General features: G+C 39.5%; 1 protein-coding gene across 4 annotated transcripts in view; it reads left to right on the top strand.

Moving 5' to 3' along the window:
• dcc (DCC netrin 1 receptor) overlaps positions 1-20,474 on the top strand; it is a 706,325-nt gene that overhangs the window by 561,185 nt on the left and 124,666 nt on the right. For all 4 annotated transcript variants that reach the window (XM_061980597.1, XM_061980596.1, XM_061980599.1 and 1 more), the window contains 2 exons: positions 13,930-14,092; positions 17,482-17,705. In XM_061980597.1, the coding sequence (XP_061836581.1) occupies positions 13,930-14,092; positions 17,482-17,705 (387 nt within the window). The remainder of the gene's footprint in view (positions 1-13,929; positions 14,093-17,481; positions 17,706-20,474) is intronic.

The raw sequence follows: 20,474 nt of genomic DNA on the forward strand, positions 1-20,474 counted from the left end.
CTACTGAAATAGAAGAGTATTACATTATCTGCCGCACTTTATTATAGCACAGACACCCGACAATGGTTAATTAGGAGATATTACATAATTTCCCACGGCACACCCGACAATCTCTCACGGCACACTAGTGTGCCGCGGCACACTGGTTGAAAATCACTGGTCTAAACGACTGAAAATAAAAGCGTGCATTAGCACCTCCGTGTTGCTTTGAGAGAGAAACAGGTGGACTCTGGCTACGTTCTTAAGATGATAAAAAAACAGTTTTTGTAATATTTTTAATACGTGGCATAAAGGTCAGCTCCCAGTCCCAAATCACGACCAGATTTTTTATAGACTGTGTTGGTTTAAAATGTTGTACCGTATTTTTCGGACTATAAGTCGCTCCGGAGTATACGTCGCACCGGCCGAAAATGCACAATAAAGAAGGAAAAAAACATAAATACGTCGCACTCGAGTAAGTCGCATTTTTGGGGGAAATTTACTTGATAAAACCCAACACCAAGAATAGACATTTGAAAGGCAATTTAAAATAAATGCAGAATAGTGAACAACAGGCTGAATAAGTGTACGCCATCCATCCATCCATTTTCTACCGCTTATTCCCTTTGGGGTCGCGGGGGGCGCTGGAGCCTATCTCAGCATGAGGCATAAATAACCAACTGAGAACGCAACACATCATGGCAAGAGTCATTCAAATAACTATAACATATAGAACATGCTACACGTTTACCAAACAATCTGTCACTCCCGATCGCTAAATCCGATTAAATCTTCCCCCTCGGTGTCGCTCCTGGTATGCGCCGCTAGCGTCCATTCTTTCTGCTGCTCGATCGCCGTTTTCTGGTGCATATTTCACTACGTCCAGCTTGTAATCTGCAGTATATGATTTCCTTTTCGGTGCCATTTTAGTTCAGCCCTTGTCAGTTTTTATAAGTTACCGCCAATGTTGATGTGATCCATTTTAATAGCTCAGGCATTAACATATAGCATATAGCAGTTAGCATATCATGACCCACAATGCACTTCTGCCATGACCCGCCCCCGCCGAATTCTTATTGGTTGGCTTGTGAGTGACGATTGCTGACGTGTGTGTTACGATTGCGGACATTTTCTTCGTCGCTCACGCGAATGAGATGAATAATATTATTTGATATTTTACGGTAATGTGTTAATAATTTCACACATAAATCGCTCCGGATTATACGTCGCACCCACGGCCAAACTATGAAAAAAAATGTCGACTTATAGTCCGAAAAATACGATAATTTTGGTAAATGTTTCTCCCTCTCGTCTTTAGGACCTAAAACTAAAACCTCTGTTTTGTCCTGGTTGAGCTGTCGGAAATTCACTTATATCTATGAATTGATGTTTACAATGCAGTTAAAAGGGTACCTGTTGGTCCTGTGTCATTAGGAGACAGGGCAATGTACAACTGTGTCATCAGCCTTAACTGTGGAAACTGATGCCATGTGTCCTAATGACGTCCTCAAGAGGCAGTATATAACGATTAAAAAGAATCGGACCTAAAATTGAGCCTTGAGGAACCCCACATCTTATCTCATGGGTTCCTGAGGAACATGCTTCCATACTTACATAAAAACATCTGTCAGTGAGATAAAAGCGGAACCAGTTAAAAACAGTACCAGAGAGGCCCAACAGGTCTCTAAGTCTATTTAGTAAAATGTGATGATCTACTGTGTCAAAAACAGCAGAACCAACACTGTTAGCATTTTGTTATCTAGATTCCACCTGATGTCATTTAAAATCTTTGAAAGCGCTGTATCTGTACTGTGGTTCATCTTAAAACCAGACTGATGTCATTCTAAAATGTTATTTTATTTAAAAAGTCGTTGACTTGGTTAAAAACAAGTTGTTTTATATTTTTACTGAAGAAAGGTAAATTGGATACAGGTCGGCAGTTATTAAAAATGTTTGGGTCAAAACTGCTCTTCTTGACAAGGGGCCTCACCACCACCGCTTTAAAAAGCGTCAGGAAGACCCCTGTCTGAAGAGAGCAGTTCATAATACTTAAACGCTGTTCCTCAAAGAATCCATAAAATGATTTAAAAAGTGATGTAGGAATGGATCTAAAAGGCAGGTTGTTGGGTTTACTTGGGAGGAAACTTGACCAAGTGTCCTTGCATCAACCAGGACAAAACTCTCCACTGTGTCATCAAGCTTTTTTAAAATGTGTATTTGTTAAATTAGAAAAAGTGGAGAAGAAAGCGGGAGTTGCTTTTATGGTCTGTGAAAAGTTGTGATTATTAGTAAATTATTGCCTTTTTGACTGTGTTATTGTAGGTCTTGAGTTGTTGACGTAAAATCTGATAGTGTATAGTTAATTTGGATTTCCTCCATCTCCTCACTGCACTCTTGCAATTTATTTTCATCTAATCCTTGTTGTTTCTCCACGCAGACGTAGGTTTTGTTTTGATTGTTTTTGTTAAAAGTGGAGCTACGAAGTCCAGGGTAGATTTTAGTTTACTGTTTAAATGATCAACGATGACATCACAAAATTTCAGCAGGAGCGTTCTGTAAAATCTCAATAAAATCTGCAGCCACTTCAGAAGTTAGGTAGCGTTTCCTCACTGTCTTCACCGGGGGCCCATGTTGGTTAAGATATTAAGAAACACACAATAGTGGTCAGACACAGCAAGGTCAACAGCAGAGGACACACCAATGGACAGGCCCATGGCTTATGACCAGGTCCAGGGTGTGTTGATCATCTGTTGTGAGTCGGCTGTGTGACGTGTTGCTTCAAATCAAAACAATTTACAACGTTTAAAAACTCCCTGGATATCAAATCTTGAGTCATCAACATGTAAATGAAAATCAACAGTTATTAAAATCCTGTTATTGAAAGTGTGGATAAATGATAAAAGTTCAGAAAATTCACTCCTAAAAGAGTTTGAGTGTCTCTGCATGTTGATGGTGACAGGCGGAGAAGTGGATTGTTGTTGTTAAGGAAGATTTTAACAGAGTGTGTATGGCGGTGTCTGGTGTCACATGTTGTAATGATGATAGGAATGTGTGAAGTGTTAGCTTGAATGACAGGTCCAAGTACAGTGACGGGTGAATGGTAGTTGGAGGTGGAATTGAGTCGGTAGGATCTAGGACCTGGGGGGCAGTTGAGCTGGTGCAGGTGTGGGGAGATTGGCGTGCTGCCAGCTGAATGCCTGGTTGGCAGGCAGCGTGCGGGATCCGGCTCTGTTTAAATGAAGTCCATCCGGCCAAAATAGATGGTGTCTGTCCCAAAACACATCAAAGTTGTTGATGAAGCCACTGGCAGATGAGAGCCAGGTGTGGAGGCTAAGCAGCCTGCTGAAGCTGCCTATCCCTCTGCCGCAGGTGGGGGTGGGACCGGAGCTGAAAGTGTTTAATTAGAACTAAGGTTGCAAAATTCCGGGAATATTTAAAGTTGGAAACTTTCCATGGGAATTAATGGGAACAAACATTGAATGCAACATGCAAGATCTTTCAGCATGATTATTAGCTAAAACAACCTGATTTAATGCAAATTCAGTAGAATTTCAACCCTGTACTGTGCATTCCTCCATCACATGTGTAGTGCATTCTTCCATCACATGCACATATAATTCCCAGCATGCTACACACTACAGCAGGGCTATTGAGGCCACACTAGTATTTGAGCCCAAGGACTTCATCCAGTCAGGTAAGTTTTGATGATATTACTGGAGTAAATATATTTGATCTATGGTATTTATGTTTAATAGACGTGTAATTGCTTGTTACTGTATGACTGTAGACTACTCCGGCAGACTTCCACTCAAGCTAGCTAGCTGTTCCTGTACTTGTTAATTGATTTTGGGGCCAATATCTCTAGCTAGCTAGGTTTATGTACCACCACAGTCTCATAATGAACCAAAAATATTTCTCCGTTAGTCGTGATGCTAATTTTCTCTATGTTAAATCCCATTAATTTTTTTGTGATCTGTAAAGTTCAACTAGCAAATGCCAAATCAAAACGTGTGGTTTCCTCTGCCTTCTGTTCTGCTAGCCATTCTGTTGTCATACAAGAATGTAGGTTATAGTTTGATTTAGCATGCTGATTGAATGTTCATTTATTCATCTAGCCCAGGGGTCGGCAACCTTTACCAGTCAAAGAGCCATTTTGACCAGTTTCACAAATCAAAGAAATCAATGGGAGCCACAAAATTTTTTGAAATTTAAAATGAAATGACACTGCATACAAAGTTTTTTTTTTTTGCTTTGTGCTATGTATAAACCAAGGGTTACGAGTTTTGTATGAATGGCGCTTGACAGCGTCATAGTTGTCAACCTTCCAATTTTTCCAGCATACTACGAAATTCAGGGCAACTCTTCTCTCGAACGTACCGTGATGGTACAGCATTTAGCGCCCACTACATCCAGCGTGCCGGCCTAGCCACACGTGGTATGGGACTTCTGCTTGCTCACGTAACAGACAGCAAGGCATACTTGGTCAACAACCACACAGGTTACACTGACGGTGGCCATATAAAACAACTTTAACAGTCTTACTAATAATGCGCCACACTGTGAACCCACACCAAACAAGAATGACACATTCGGGAGAACATCTGCACCGTAACACAACACAAACACAACATAACAAATACCCAGAATCCAAATACCCAGAATCCCATGCAGCCCTGACTCTTCCGGGCTACATTATACACCCCCCTCTACCACCAAACCCCGCCCACATCAACCGACGCACGGAGGGGGGGGGGGATGGGGGGGGGGGGTGATGTGTGGGGGAGTAGGGTTGGGGTGGGGGCGGGGTTTGGTGGTAGAAGGGGTGTATAATGTAGCCCGGAAGAGTCAGGGCTGCATGGGATTCTGGGTATTTGTTATGTTGTGTTTATGTTGTGTTAAGGTGCAGATGTTCTCCCGAAATGTGTTTGTCATTCTTGTTTGGTTTTGGTTCAAAGTGTGGCGCATTATTAGTAAGAATGTTAAAGTTATTTTATATGGCCACCGTCAGTGTAACCTGTGTGGCTGTTGAGCAAGTATGCCTTGCTGTCACTGACGTGTGCAAGTAGAAAATGCATACAACGAAAGGCTGGGCTGGCACGCTGTTTGTACAGATTGTAGAGAGCGCTGAATGCTGTACCATCATGGAAACGCCCTTATTATTGTTAGGGTGAAAATCGAATAATATTAATCTCGGGAGTTTTCTGTGAGAGGCACTGAAATCCGGAAATCTCCCGGGAATATTGGGAGGGTCGGCAAGTATGCAGCTGAGCCGCATCAGAGTGATCAAAGAGCCGCATGCGGCTCCGGAGCCGCGGGTTGCCGACCCCTGATCTAGCCTATTTCTATTAATTTGTCCATCAGTAAAACATTTTTTAAAGACTACTCCAATTGTTTAGCTGACTCTTCATATCTGTGTGTGGCATTGCATTAGTGTTTTACAAGAATAAATAATTACAAACAGAATAATGCCACGTACACCATCTGATGTGTGGAGACATTTCACCCCAACCAATGTAGGTGGAAAGGCTGTGTACATTTGCAAATATTGTGCAAAGAGCTACGTCAAAAATGCCACAAAGATGCAGCAGCATATAGACAAGTGCCCAATAATATATAATTATTGTAATTCCCCATTAATTCCCATATATTCCCATTAATTCCCATGGACGGTGTCCAACTTTGAATAATCAAAACATTTTCAATATTTCCAAACTTCCCGAGCTTAACTTCCCGTGGTAAATTTCCGGAAAGTTTCCGGAAAATTTACCGGAAACTTTCCACCCTTTGCAACCCTAATTAGAACCAGTGGCGGGCCGTGCGTTTCTCACCTAGGCCTTCAGTGATGTCGTACTTAGTCTCACTTCACCTCTCAAAATACCGTAATTGATGGGACCACATGGACACGGCTGGAGATACTATACAGAAACACACTTGCACACTACTGAACATTGAATCCCCTCAACAGGGTGGGTGCAAAACTGTTTTGTTTTGTTTTTTTTGCATTTAACATTTAATAAACCCGCTTCAGCAATTAAAACATATCTTACGTGGTACTGTCAAAATTAAAATAATTGTATAAAACAAATGAAAAAATAAAGAAAAAAAATATTTGAACTCACAATTTGTAGCACCCATTCGACGCCGTACAAGCCCGTGGTACTGCTCGTAGTCGATAGTTGATCGTAGTCGGTTGATTCGTGTGAAAGTCGCCGGCAAACCATTTCCCTGCCGGGATAGCTTCCGGTGTCGGTCAACCTCGTCTCAGAAGATGTAGTTTCTCTTAAGTATGCTTCTTGAAAATAGCCTTGCAATTATATATCTGCCACCTAATCAACATGTTTCTCTCCTTCTTTGTGAGTACCGGTGAGTTTTCTGTGGCTTTCTATGGCTCGTATGGCTCCGGTTCCACTTCCTGTTTTCGCAACTTGTGATTGGATACTCACTTGGGACTCCCAAGTGAGTATCCAATCACAGCGTAAGGCCAGCTAGAAGGCCTTACTGACAACAACTCATGATCTGATTGGCTATCGCAATTGTCTATCACCTGTATGTGTCCGTTCACTTAAAGTGCACAGACGCCTGCATTGTTGATTCTGAAGGCCCCGGGCAGTTTTCGTACAGCATGGTAACATAAGCTAGCTGAATTCTGATTGGATACAAACTCTAACCTAAAAACAACAGCACTGGAAAGAGCTTAATATGACATGAAGAGTATATGAACACGGTCTTTAATTATGATCATGATTTCAGGTTATGTTAGGCCAGCAGAGAAGGCCTTGGTAGCCCTGACGGCACACCACTGATTAGATCCGTGTGACGGTGTTGAGGAGGTGGATGAAGTCCTGTTTTAGAAGTTCGGACTGCTGCCGGCGGATGTCGCTTGTCCCTGTGTGGATGATAATCCTTTTCATTGTGAGGTGGGATTTCAGGCTGTCCGGTATTTTCTCCGTTATGTTCATAACGGTGGTACCGGGGAACGGTAGGGTGAACGCCCCCCTCATGTGGACGTACCGCACGACGGAATGACCAATAATGAGGGTTTTGGGAACATCCGCTTGATCGTCAGGGGGGCAAGCTGGCTCAGATACCCCGCTTCCCACACCAGTGACCCGGTTGTGATCACTCATCTGGTGAGGGGAGCAGGTGGAGTACCAGTGCACCGCGTCCTGATGGAAGGAGATTTAAATCCGAAGGAAAAGATTGTTCGTACCCCAGCCCATACTGTTACAGATGAGGGTTGCTATTGTTGTGTAAAAGCTTGCCAGTTGTGTGTAATACAAAGTCATTGCAAATCAGTTTGAAGTGAACAAATGCAGCATGAATAGGTTTATGTATGCTTTATTATTTGCCTTGTAATTTGTAATGCCTGCTTCATTCTCTTTCATCTCATTCGTATTTCGTTCGGGAGTCTGTATGAATCCGAAATGATCCATTTCCTTAGCGACCTTCTTAAATAAATCACTGTTTCTGTGCACTTCAAAATGTTATGTTCTTTCAATTTGTGTGCTGCCTGTTTTTTTTTAATGGTATCTCGTGCGTTGAGAATGACGCATGCACTATACAAAGGGTCCCCTCTGGAGGTACACACCGAGAGATCTGATTTTCAGGAACTCTGTAATATTCGCATAATCCAGGTGTGTTAGTCCGACTTTTTAAAAAACAAACATGATGGGATTAAAGTGTTTCCACGGGCTGTAGGATAATTATTTAGAGCAGAACTATTTACGAAATCGGTCTAGTTGAGTGCATTGACACATACTTATTGTCAAATATGAATGGGATTAGGTGAGAACTCAGTCTATGACCCAAATGTGTACTGTAGTTATTTTGACAATACCAAGAACACACTGCAGGCTGAACAAATGTTTAATTTAAATGTTTTTGGTTGGTATAGGTTTTGTAAAATTGATGTAGTTGAATTGATAATATTTATAATGCAGCAAAACAAAATAAATGTGTAAAATATTTGAGTCTGATTATTAGGGTGGCGATGCAGTTCAGGAGTGATTCTCGATTCAACATGATTTTGATCCAAAGCGCTTCTCCACATATTTGATATTATTTGTTATAAAAATCATCCTAAAAGATTTTCAAAACAGTTTACAGGTTACAAAAGCTTCTCTTGGCTGCTGACGTATATGAACAGCGAGCAAGAGCAGAAATGACCCTAAAAACGTATTTTTTTAAATTGATTCTAGAATATTAATATATATATATTTTATAATAATATTAATTTATATTGGTATTAAAAGTGCTAACGCAGACCAACTACTTACAGCAGCGGGGTTGTGTGTCTCTGTTGACACCATTGGCTGGTGAGCTGCTGTCTCGCCTCAGTGCTGGTAAAAGTTTATTCTAGATCATAAACCATGTCTATCACCTTGACAGTAGAAGGATGAAGACGTATTCCGACAAGTTGAGACACTTGGACAGCCAATATAAACCCGAAAAAGACAAGAAATACACGAAAAGACTCCTTGTTCCACCCCCTTTTCCTCACAAGCATTATGAGTCATTCCATATATACTTACAGCATGTATATAAAACCTAATGGAGATGTTTGGGTGTTTTTCGAGGGCTTTTATAGGCAGATTAGAGCGACTTCCATAGGCTCCGTTGTAAGCGGACTTTTGATTGAATTTGTTTTACTATTTAGAATTAATAAAAAGAGAAAGACATATGTGTTCTTGTCTTACATAATGATTGGGAATGATAGGCAAAATTTGAAAACAATTGCAGTTCCCTTTTAAATGTGTCCCATATTTAAAAAAGTCAGACAAAACCAAATTGTTAAAAAAATGCAGTAATTTTTCAAAAAATAAACTAAATCCAAATGTGTTTATAGGCACCCTAAAATATCAACATAAATCACATTCCACACATTGAGAATATTTATGTTTTACATGCAGAAAATAATGTGAAATTCATATAACTGATGAATGAAATGAATAAATGGATATTTATCATCACTTTTGCTTTTATTGAAGGTTTTTGTTGGCAAAGACGCCGATCAGCCTTTGTTATCAAAGTGCTGGCCCTCACAACTTTCTTTGGTGCAATGGTGGATTATTTTGCAGTCTTGCTAAATAAAAAAAAGACAGAGTCTGAGACTGGATTATTTGTTTGGACGCTGCATTCTGCAGAGTGATACGCGCACAGACGGACTAGTTTGGTACGTGCCGTAGGATTAATGAGATGTTATACGAAAACCAGGGAAATATTTAGGTGAAAATATTCAGTGAAACCGGAATTCTTTGGGCGTAAGAAAACCAAGGTTTTGTACTTGTGGAAATGAAGTAGCCACTGAGTAGTAAATTATCACCGTTTGTTACTAAACAGTTAAAAATATCCAAGTACAATGCTATGTGGAGCTGTACTCTGCATCTTCTTCATCATCATCATCATCATCAGCCCCACAAGATGTTGGTGAGCCTTTGGCATGAGCGATGTGGAATTACAACACAAGATACTCAATGCTAACAACAGGAATTGCTCAAAAAACATGGCGAATGGTCGTAGTGCGACTGTCAAGTTGACCAACTTCTAATAGAACAATTTACACCCGTGGTTGCAGCACAAAGAAGCCCAGTTCGGTCAACATTTGCATTTCACAATATGTGAAATTTCCTAGGAAATGATTAAAAATACGATTTTTTCATTTCCATTGCAAATCGGCGTTATATCTTTAAAAGATATAACACTGTGTCTGTACTTACAAACAGACACAGTGTGTAGACAGAAAAGGAGAACGGATGCATTTTGGCTTAAAAACTAAAGATAAAGGTGAAGTTATAACACTGGAACGCCCTCAGGAAGAGGTGCTTTAAGACATGGCTAGCTAGCTAGCGGCTAAAGTCCAGCCCCAGTCGGCAGTGTTTTAACAACTTCTAAATCACTAATCCTCACCTCCATGGCGACAAATGGAGTATGTTTCTTACAAGTATCATCCCTGCAGGACGAGGAATAGCTAAACATGTTTCACTACACACCAAAGCTCACCGGCGTCAAAATGTAAACAAACGCCATTGATGGCCCTACACCTAACTTCTACTGTAATGACACCAAGTACAGGAGCGTATCTAGTCGATAATACTATGATTACGTCGATATTTTTGGCATCACAACATCTTCTTTCTTTTGAAAATGTATATTATGTATATAAACTCAGGACACATGAGGACTTTGAATATGACCAATGTCTGATCCTGTAACTATTTGATATCGGATTGATACCCAAATTTGTGGTATCATCCAAAACTAATGTAACGTATCAAACAAGAGAAGAATAAGTGATTATTACATTTTAACAGAAGTGTAGATAGAACATGTTAAAAGAAAAAGTAAGCAGATATTAACAGTAAATGAACAAGTAGATTAATAATTCATTTTCTACCACTTGTCCTTAATAATGTTGACAAAATAATAGAATGATAAATGACACAATATGTTACCGCACATGTCAGCAGACTAAATTAGAAGCCTCTGTTTGCTTACTTACTAATAAAAGACAAGTTGTCTTGTATGTTCACTATTTTATTTAAGGACATACTTTCTATAAGAAACATGTTTAATGTACCCTAAGATTTTTTTATAAAAATATAGCCAATAGTGAAATTTTTTGTGGTCCCCTTTATTTAGAAAAGTACCAAAAAGTGCCGAAAAGTATCGAAATAATTTTGGTACCAGTACCGGTACCAACATATTGGTATCGGGACGACACTACTTTAAAATAAATACAAATGTAATTATACTATATGCATTATACTAGATTTGAGCCTATATCCCTGGCCCACAAGACACTGTCTTTAAGCATTGTGCCATCAACTCTGACAGTCAGCTCCTCTAGTAATCTAGTTTAATAAAATGATTCCTTTTGAGGAACTCTGTAATATTGCATAAATGAAAATAAAAACAATTCCGTGCGTCTTCACTGCCCTTATAGTTGAGAATTCAAACAGGCTCATATTCTCCAGGCTCATTGGGGCGGTATAGCTCGGTTGGTAGAGCGGCCGGGCCAGCAACTTGAGGGTTTCATGTTCGATCCCCGCTTCCGCCATCCTAGTCACTGCCGTAGTGTCCTTGGGTAAGACACTTTACCCACCTGCTCCCAGTGCCACCCACACTGGTTTAAATGTAACTTAGATATTGGGTTTCACTATGTAAAGCGCATTGAGTCACTCGAGAAAAACCGCTATATAAATATAATTCACTTCACTTCACTTCATATCATTTCTCCCTCGATGTTATAGAAACTTTGAGGAAGTGTGCGCTTTTTTAGTTAAATATAATAGGTGACATATTTGTCAAGCTTGTCATCAGTCTACATGTGCTTTGTGGACTTGGAAGTCCTGTGGGGAGTGCTCAGAGATTATGGGGTATCGAACTGTCTGATTGTGGCGGTCTGCCCCCTGTATGATCAGTGCAGTAAGTCGGACCTGTTTCCAGTGAGGGTTAAACTCCGCCAAGGGTGCCCTTTGTCATTGATTCTGTTCATAACATTTATGGACATAATTATTAGGCGCAGTCAGGGCGTTGAGGGGATCCGGTTTGGTGGCTGCAGGATTAGGTCTCTGCTTTTTGCAGATGATGTGGTCCTGATGGCTTCATCTGGCCAGGATCTTCAGCTCTCACTGGATCGGTTCGCAGCCGAGTGTGAAGCGACTGGGATGAGAATCAGCACCTCCAAGTCCGAGTCCATGGTTCTCGCCCGGAAAAGGGTGGAGTGCCATCTCCGGGTTGGGGAGGAGACCCTGCCTCATGTGGAGGAGTTCAAGTACCTCGAAGTCTTGTTCACGAGTGAGGGAAGAGTGGATCGTGAGATCGACAGGCGGATCGGTGTGGCGTCTTCAGTAATGCGGACGCTGTATCGATCCGTTGTGGTGAAGAAGGAGCTGAACCGGGAGGCAAAGCTCTCAATTTACTGGTCGATCTATGTTCCCATCCTCACCTATGGTCTTGAGCTTTTGGATATGACCGAAAGGACAAGATCATGGGTCCCACTGGTCGAAATGAGTTTCCTCCGCTGGGTGGCGGGGTTCTCCCTTAGCCCTTAGAGATAGGGTGAGAAGCTCTGCCATCCGGGAGGAGCTCAAAGTAAAGCCGCTGCTCCTCCACATCGAGAGGAGCCAGATGAGGTGGTTCGGGCATTTGGTCAGGATGCCACCCGAACGCCTCCCTAGGGAGGTGTTTAGGGCACGTCCGACCGGTAAGAGGCCACGGGGAAGACCCAGGACACGTTGGGAAGACTATGTCTCCCCGCTGGCCTGGGAACGCCTCGGGATCCCCCGGGAGGAGCTGGACCAAGTGGTTGGGGAGAGGGAAGTCTGGGCTTCCCTGCTTAGGCTGCTGCCCCCGCGACCTGACCTCGGATAAGCGGAAGAAGATGGATAGATGGATGGATATTTGTCCAGCTATTAATACAAAGTTGGGATTTTTGGCAGAGATGTCTTTTCCATTGTCTTCATGTCCAGCCAACCATCTCTCGTTGTTAATTTGATTCAATTGCATAACATGCGACTCTATGCGCTGATTTGAATTCATTTACTACGGACATTTACCAAGGACAACTTTACATGTATAGTTACACCCCTATATATTACTACTTCTATGTGGAATGCAATGAAAAACGCAAGCTGTTAAAACATGATGAAATGGTTGTACAAAGACGACGTTGCGGTGAATTCCCCTTGCTTCAGCTGTAAGACGTGATGGATTGGGCTTTTCATTGAGAGAGACAAGTGACGTGAGAAAGCAGTGAGGAGGTGAAATAAGTAAGAAAGCTCCTCTCTCTCTGTCAGACTCATTTTCTATTTTCTCTTCTACTCAACCCTTCTTTTTGTCCTTCATCATTTCAGCTTTTCATTCCATTGTCACACTATTTGACCCCGTTCATGCTTTCTGTTTCTGCTGACAGTCTCTAGCTCTTTTAACACACTTTCATTCGTCTCACTAGTTTCCGTTGTTGTGTTCTTGTTCTGCTCTCTGTGTCAAGTGAGAAACCTGTCATTGACACTATCACCTCCTTGACCTCTTAAACCCTGCGCGTAAAGGGCCATTTCTGCTCGAAAAAGACATATTCAAAATAAATACGCTGTAAAAAAATAAAAATGACTTTTGATTTTACAATAAAAAGAACTTACAGCTCAGTTGCCAGAATTTCAATGTAAAAGTTACGGAGGATTATACATTGAAAAACTGTAAATGGATAAATGTTTCTATATTTACTTTTACAGTAAAATTTCGCAAACTGAGCTTACAATTTTTTACCTGAAAATTTAAGGTAATTGTTTTGTTCATTACTGTAAATGGAAAAACGGTACAACGTTCATTTTTTTAACAACTGATAGCTGAGCTGCCAGTTATTTACTGTAAAATTTACGGCCGTCGTTTTTGCATTACTTTAAATGGAAAAACGGTACTACATTTATTTTTACAGTAAAATTCTGCCCACTGAGCTGCCAGGTTTTATTTTTTTTACTGTAAAATTGTGGTTGTTGTGATGGGAAAAAAATTACCACTTTGGTTTTAACAGTAAAATTCTGGTAACTTTTTTTTACAGTAAAATCGACTATGGTTGTTTTACAGTGTGTTACTGTAAATGGGGAATAGGAGTCCAACTTGAATTTTACAGTAATAAATATTTGTATTACTTTTTTTTTTTTTTTTTACAGTATAGCATTTTAGTGGGCATGTACAAGGTGTACATGAGTACTTTGATGGTTACTTCAAAAAACAATCCAGATAATGAAAAACAAATAGTTTTGTATCAAGGCTTACAGGCAGTACTGGACACCTCCAACAGTTGGGTATTGGAAGTGAACCTGGCTTGTCTGCACAAAAGGCAGCAGCACCACTACATCAGCAAGGCATATAACTAAAATGTGTGTTGATAATAGTGATGCAACCAATGTTCACAGCATGCTCAAGGATACTTTTTTGTTTCCATTTCAGAGTCTCCCGTTGGTCAAATGCATCCTCCGCACGGCAGCGCCACCCCCCAGAAGAACAGCAACCTGCTGGTCATCATCGTGGTTTCCGTGGGAGCCATCACCGTGGTCGTGGTGGTCATCTTGGCCCTCATCTGTACCCGACGTTCCTCCGCCCAGCAGCGCAAGTAAGAATTTAATTCAACTTTGTGAAATTAGCGTAACACAGCAGATGGTTGATGACTCGCCCTGATTGCTTTCTGCAGCTATTAATTTTGTTCAGAACATGCTTTCAATGACAAATTAAAACTGTTCTACAAGGCTTTAATCACATATATGTATCATTTATATTATTTATATATTTATACAGTATATATACTGTATACGTATGTTATTTATATTGTTCTTCCTGTGTTTTTCAAAGTTGTGTTACTCGTTAAAATTTTAGCTGTTAGACTTACTAGTGATCAAATGTTACTAAATTGTTTTTATATTTTTACTAGTAGCCCAGATATTACCGGCACATGATATTGCCTGTAAAGGAAAAATCTAATAGTGTGTACTAGCTTGTGATGTGTTGTTTGTATTCCTTGTATTAGAATGTTTCAGTGAGTATCGAAGAGGGAGTACTACTGTACCTCTGTGACCTCTTCCATCTTTCACACGCAATTTGTGTTCTTCTCAACGATAATGATCTAGGCCAATTGCATTTATGATGGATGGACATACAGTATCGGACAGACTCCGCTCCTGCTCACAGAGGAATATTTTCAGACTTGCCTCCAGGCAGACTATAATATGTGTGTTGAGCATGTCGGTGTCAATGTAATGTTTCATCCCCACAATAACCCTTCTGCTTTGTGGGGTCAACTCATCACTTTAAAGCACCAACGACATCACATCTGTTAAATAGGCCAACATTTCTTTTGTCAGCCAACATTTATTCAGTAAATGTGTTCAGTTGGTTTAATAAAAATATTATAAATACATACATCAGACCAACAGGCATAGATAGTAATGATACCAAGATTATATTGATCGATACTACAGTGATTAGATCAATATCGATATCACAAAGTCTTTATCGTTTTTGTTTACAAACTCAGGAAATAAGTCCCTTCAGGACAAAAATCAAAAGGATTTAAATAGAACCAACAGTTAATAATTTGAATATTAAATTGATATTGTTACACCTGCATCTCGTGTCTTTGTCTGATTATAATTGTAATCAAAAATGTTATAATCTAATAATGTTAGACATTTGAAGTATCAGTATTGGTATGACTAACACTGCCTTTTTGGATCCAAATGTGTAGTATCACCAAAACCCATGTAAAGTATTGGAACAACAGAAGAACAAGTGTATTACATTTGAACAGAAGTGTAGACAGAACCATGTTATAAACTGAAAATAACTAGCTATTAACAGTAAATTAACAAGTCAAATATTATTTATGTTGTTTTATAACAATACAACAGGAAATGAAACAATATTGCTGCATACGTCAGCAGAAACATTGTTTAAACTAGATTTTAGCCCTACATTTCCGTTCCCTACCTAGGGAGTTTTTCAGAATGTATTGCTATGGCGCTGTTCTCAGAGCATTAAATTGATTACAACTGTTCAGTTTGTCCTGGAAGACCTTTGAGGTACTCAAATAATCAATTGTTTATCACAGTAGTAAATGCAGTGGATTCTTGCAAACTAAGAAACAGTAGATAACCTAAATTACTATGGTTATACTATACTATGGTTATAATATGTAGAAAACAAATGACAATGTGTCAATGTCACAAGCATGCAATTAGTCTGAAATTTCCGGTATTATTCTGTCTTAATTAAACGTTTTGCAGATAGTACATTTTAATTTACAGCATACCGTAATTGTTTTAGGGATTCGTGTTAAAGCATTAGTTAGCCTAGTTCACTTTTGGCTAACTAATTTTCTTGTATTTTGGTTTCAGACATTGAGGCTGTGTTGTGAGTTGTCCAGTGGAAGATTGTACAAAAACTATGTTTCAGAAACACAGGCATTTTGCAGATACGAGCATTGGTGACGGGGAAGCACAGTAGTGCAGTGGTTAAGACTTGTGTCTCAAAGTGAGAAAGTCATAGGTTCAATTCACCTGCTAGGGTTCTGTCTGTGTGGAATTTGCATTTTCTCCCTGAGACTGTGTGGATTCTCTCCAGTTACTCCTATCTCCAAAGACTTTAATCTGGGGCTAGGCGGATTGGCGTATGCACAACAGGAATTGTTTTGTTATTTTGTGGTGTAAAAAGGATTGAATGTTTACATCACAATATGTTAACCGTATAATCGAATCATATGTACACTGTACTGAATCTTATCAAAGGTTTAAAATATATTGTTTTAGAAAAGTAAAGATGTATATTGAATCGTCCATCACAAAGAGCCCAAATCTACTACGCACATTACAGTAATTCAACAACATTAAAATATGATTTAGGTAGTAACTAAACAAACATAGACCCAATAATTAAACTTCAAAAAAGGGTAATTAGAATAATACACAAAGCGTGCTACTATGAACCTACCAATCCATTATTAATAAGTTCTAATGTGTTAAAATGTTCAGATATTGTGTTTTTAAAAACAATGGAAATTGTGTTTCGAGTAAAGAACAACAGCCTTCCAGCTTGTATTCTTAGGTTATTTAAATTAAGAGGAGAAAACTATAATTTACGGGGGTATTGATTTTTTAAATATGTAAAGTAAGAACAAATATAAAATACAAATGTATTTCAGTTTTAGGAGTTAAATGGTGGAACAAGCTCAGTGATGAGTTGAAGACATGTAGTTCTTTGTTAAGGTTTAAGGTTTAAACATTGATGTTCAAGGCAATCTTATTTTCAGTGAATGTATAGGATAGCCTTGGCTTCAGCCTATTTCTTTTTCGGTCATTCTTTTTCTTTTTGTGTGTGTATGTGAATGATTGTTATTATGTATAATCTGTGCTGTTAAATTGATCACACAAAATGGTTGATTATACGACAGAAATAAACTCATTACATTCAATCAATTCAAGTCCACACTACACACAGTTTTGGTTGAAATTGGATGGTATAAATATTATGATATAAAGAAAAATAAATGAGTGAACTTACTTTTGTTCTTTCCATGGCCTACAGAGGATGTAATTGATGCAACGTCCTGTGGACCATGTGATTTGTAGAATATTCAACATTTTTCAGAGTGTTAGGGGAGTGATTCTCAAACTGTGATACGTGTACCACTCGAGGTACGCGGGCTCCATCTCGTGGTACGCCAAAGAATCAATTGATTAAAGTACAGTGTTTTATTTTTGTATATTCAAACACAGTGTTACTGTTCAAACTGTGTATAATGTTACAACGGCCATAATATTAAATTTACTTGTTAAATAAAACCTCCTCTTGTTTTTAATGTATATTTAGGCCTACTATGCTACTGTATTTTAATGTTGGTCATTATGGTGGTACTTGGAGAGCCAAGTTTTTTTCTGAGATGGTACTTGCTGAAAATAATTTGAGAAGTGTATTAATACACTTGGATATTTATTCTCCTACTTTTTGCAGGAAGAGAGCAAGCCACAGTGCTAATAAGAGGAAGGGTAGCCAGAAGGATCTGAGACCTCCGGACCTCTGGATCCATCATGAGGAGATGGAGATGAAGAATATTGAGAAAGCTCCAAGTGTGGCCCCTTCAGGACACACTTCACCCATCCATTCTTGCCAGGACCTCCCCCAGGTCGCCCACAGCCAATCAGAGAGCCAGATGGGAAGCAAGAGTAGCCACTCAGGTACTGGAATATATATATATATATATATATATATATATAAAAAAAAAAATATATATATATATATATATATATATATATATATATATATATATATATATATGTATATATATACAGTGTTGGGACTAACGCGTTACAAAGTAACGCCGTTACTATCGGCGGTAACTAGTAATCTAACGCGTTATTTTTTATATTCAGTAACTCCGTTACCGTTACTACATGATGTGTTACTGCGTTATTTAGCGTTATTTTTTATGTAGTATCGGCTAGAAACTGAGAAGATCTGAGTGTTGCAGCGCTGCTGAATAGGCGACAAAAAAGAGGCGCGCCGCGCGCTGTCTGTGTGTACGTGTGTGTGTGTGTGTGAGTGTGTGTGTGTGGGAGGGGGCGTGTCTGTGTCTACTATCAAGACGTCATGGCGAACCCCGAAGCCGAGTTTCTTAAAATGGAGATATTTTCAGTACGTTTCTTTTATCGACCACAAAGAAAAGAACATTTTAGTTGAATGTAAGTTTCAAATATGCTGAAACAGCGACAAAAACAACATGCTTCGACGAAGCTAGTAAAGAGACACACACTTCACCTCCACGTCCAACAGCGGCTGGATTTTAATGAGGCACTGCACACTGAAGGTACACACACTCTGTCAATTCTCTTATATACTCTTTCATTTTAGACTTTTAGAGTGTTTGATTATCACATCACTCTAAATGTTTAGACTATAAAGTTCACAAACCTAAAGAGGGATACTAGTGGGCCAGGCTAATATTTCCTTTTCTCTAAACTAAGTGGGGAAATGTGTAGTGTTCTGGGCTTCAGACATGATTTTATTTCAGAATTCCTTGAGAAAACGCCTGGTTAGGCTTTATGTATGTAGTGTGTGCCTTTCTTGTTTTACAGCTATGTTGTTATTATGCTGTTTGTTACTTATGTATGTTAAGTTGCAGCTATTTAAAATAGTTTTGTCAATTTGTTCTGGTCTGAAACAAATTGGCCCTTTAAAACATATCTTTGTCTTTGTGTGTTGTATGTAGACCACATTGCTTAGCAGAGTTCAGTGATGCAAATGCATGTCAAGTTGATCAACAGATTGTATTATTCTCCAGTGGAATAACAGTACTAAAATGAAGGCTAAAAGGGCATTAAATGGGGCCTTAAAAAAATTAAAAAATATATATAAGTAACTAAATAGTTACTTTTCACAGTAACGCATTACTTTTTGGTTTAAGTAACTGAGTTAGTAACTGAGTTACTTTTGAAATAAAGTAACTAGTAACGTAACTAGTTACTGGTTTTCAGTAACTAACCCAACACTGTTGTTAACACACTTCAACATTTCTGTAATGTACTGTAAATGCTGCCTCTTTTTAAGTCAGCAGTGCAAATGAGACTCTGCTCTTTATTGTCTTACTCTGGATTAGGGATGTCCCGATCCAGGTTTTTGCACTTCCGATCCGATACCGATATTGTTTTTGCACTTCCGATCCGATACCGATACTGACCGATACCGATACTGACCGATACTGGCCTATCCGAGCATGTATTAAAGTTTAAAGTTATTTAGCCTACTTAGTTGTCAGAATCATGTTGAAAAGGGTTTTAGTACTCTTGATAACAACTAGCCAGCTGAATTAGGGGAGTTTGAATAATACACAATGGTTGGTAACAAGAAACTGACCTGTTTATTCAAGGATAAACACAAAATAGACAAAATTATACATGACAAACAGAAATGGCATCATTGAACTAGGGCTGGGCGATATGGCCTTTTTTTAATATTGCGATATTTTAAGGCCATATTGCGATACACAATATATATCTCCATATTTTGCCTTAGCCTTGAATGAACACTTGATGCATATAATCACAGCAGTATGATGATTCTATGTGCACCTTAGCGGCTGCGCTAGCATCACAGCTAACGTTAGCCATGCCGCTACCTCGCTCTCTGCTGGGAGAGGATGTATACGTATGTGACATATGACGTGACAGTATGTGACGTATGTCTTGACAGTATGTGACGTGTGTAAGAAGGTGCGCTCGCTGTCTGTGAGAGGGAGACACAGGAAAGAGTGAGAAGAGCCTGTCGTGTAATGCCAGCAGCTAAAAGCAACTGCGTGAGAATTGTGGATGTGTTGAAGGTGTGCTGGAAAATGCGGAACGGAAATTACGAAGCAGCAGAAAAGTGGAATGTATTATTTAAATAGGTGCGTTGTAAAACACGGACCGGAGTTTTTTTTTAAACTGGATCTGGATCGGCATTTTCCCATGCCTTGCCGATACGCAATTTTTGGCAAATATCGGCAGCCGATCCGATCCAAATATCGGATCGGGACATCCCTACTCTGGATAAATACATCCTCAATACATATATAAATACATGTAAGCTAAGAGGTGAGGACACCAGTGTGTTGCTAAATGTTTGTATACTACATCACCCAGAAGACTTAGCGACGTAGATTGGAACCGGAATTTGATCTGCGCTATGCAGGAAGACATCAATTGTGTCGTTTGAGCAAAAGAGATTTGATATATTGTTACATGTTGTTGTCCCTGCTTTGTCTATGCAAGAAACAAATATACATTTTGATTAGACTGTTGACATGTGCCCTAGAGCGCCGCTTAGAGACAAATTTGATTGGCGAAAATGACACCAATTGCCCAAAATGTGCATTAAAGTTACGGACAATGGACGAAGTTGCAAGGCCGCACATTATTCACGGGGATTGGTTACATTTGATGACATTGGCGCAATCGCAAAATCACTCATTC

The sequence above is a fragment of the Nerophis lumbriciformis genome, linkage group LG20, assembly GCF_033978685.3.
Source record: "Nerophis lumbriciformis linkage group LG20, RoL_Nlum_v2.1, whole genome shotgun sequence".
In the NCBI taxonomy this organism is placed as follows: domain Eukaryota; kingdom Metazoa; phylum Chordata; class Actinopteri; order Syngnathiformes; family Syngnathidae; genus Nerophis; species Nerophis lumbriciformis.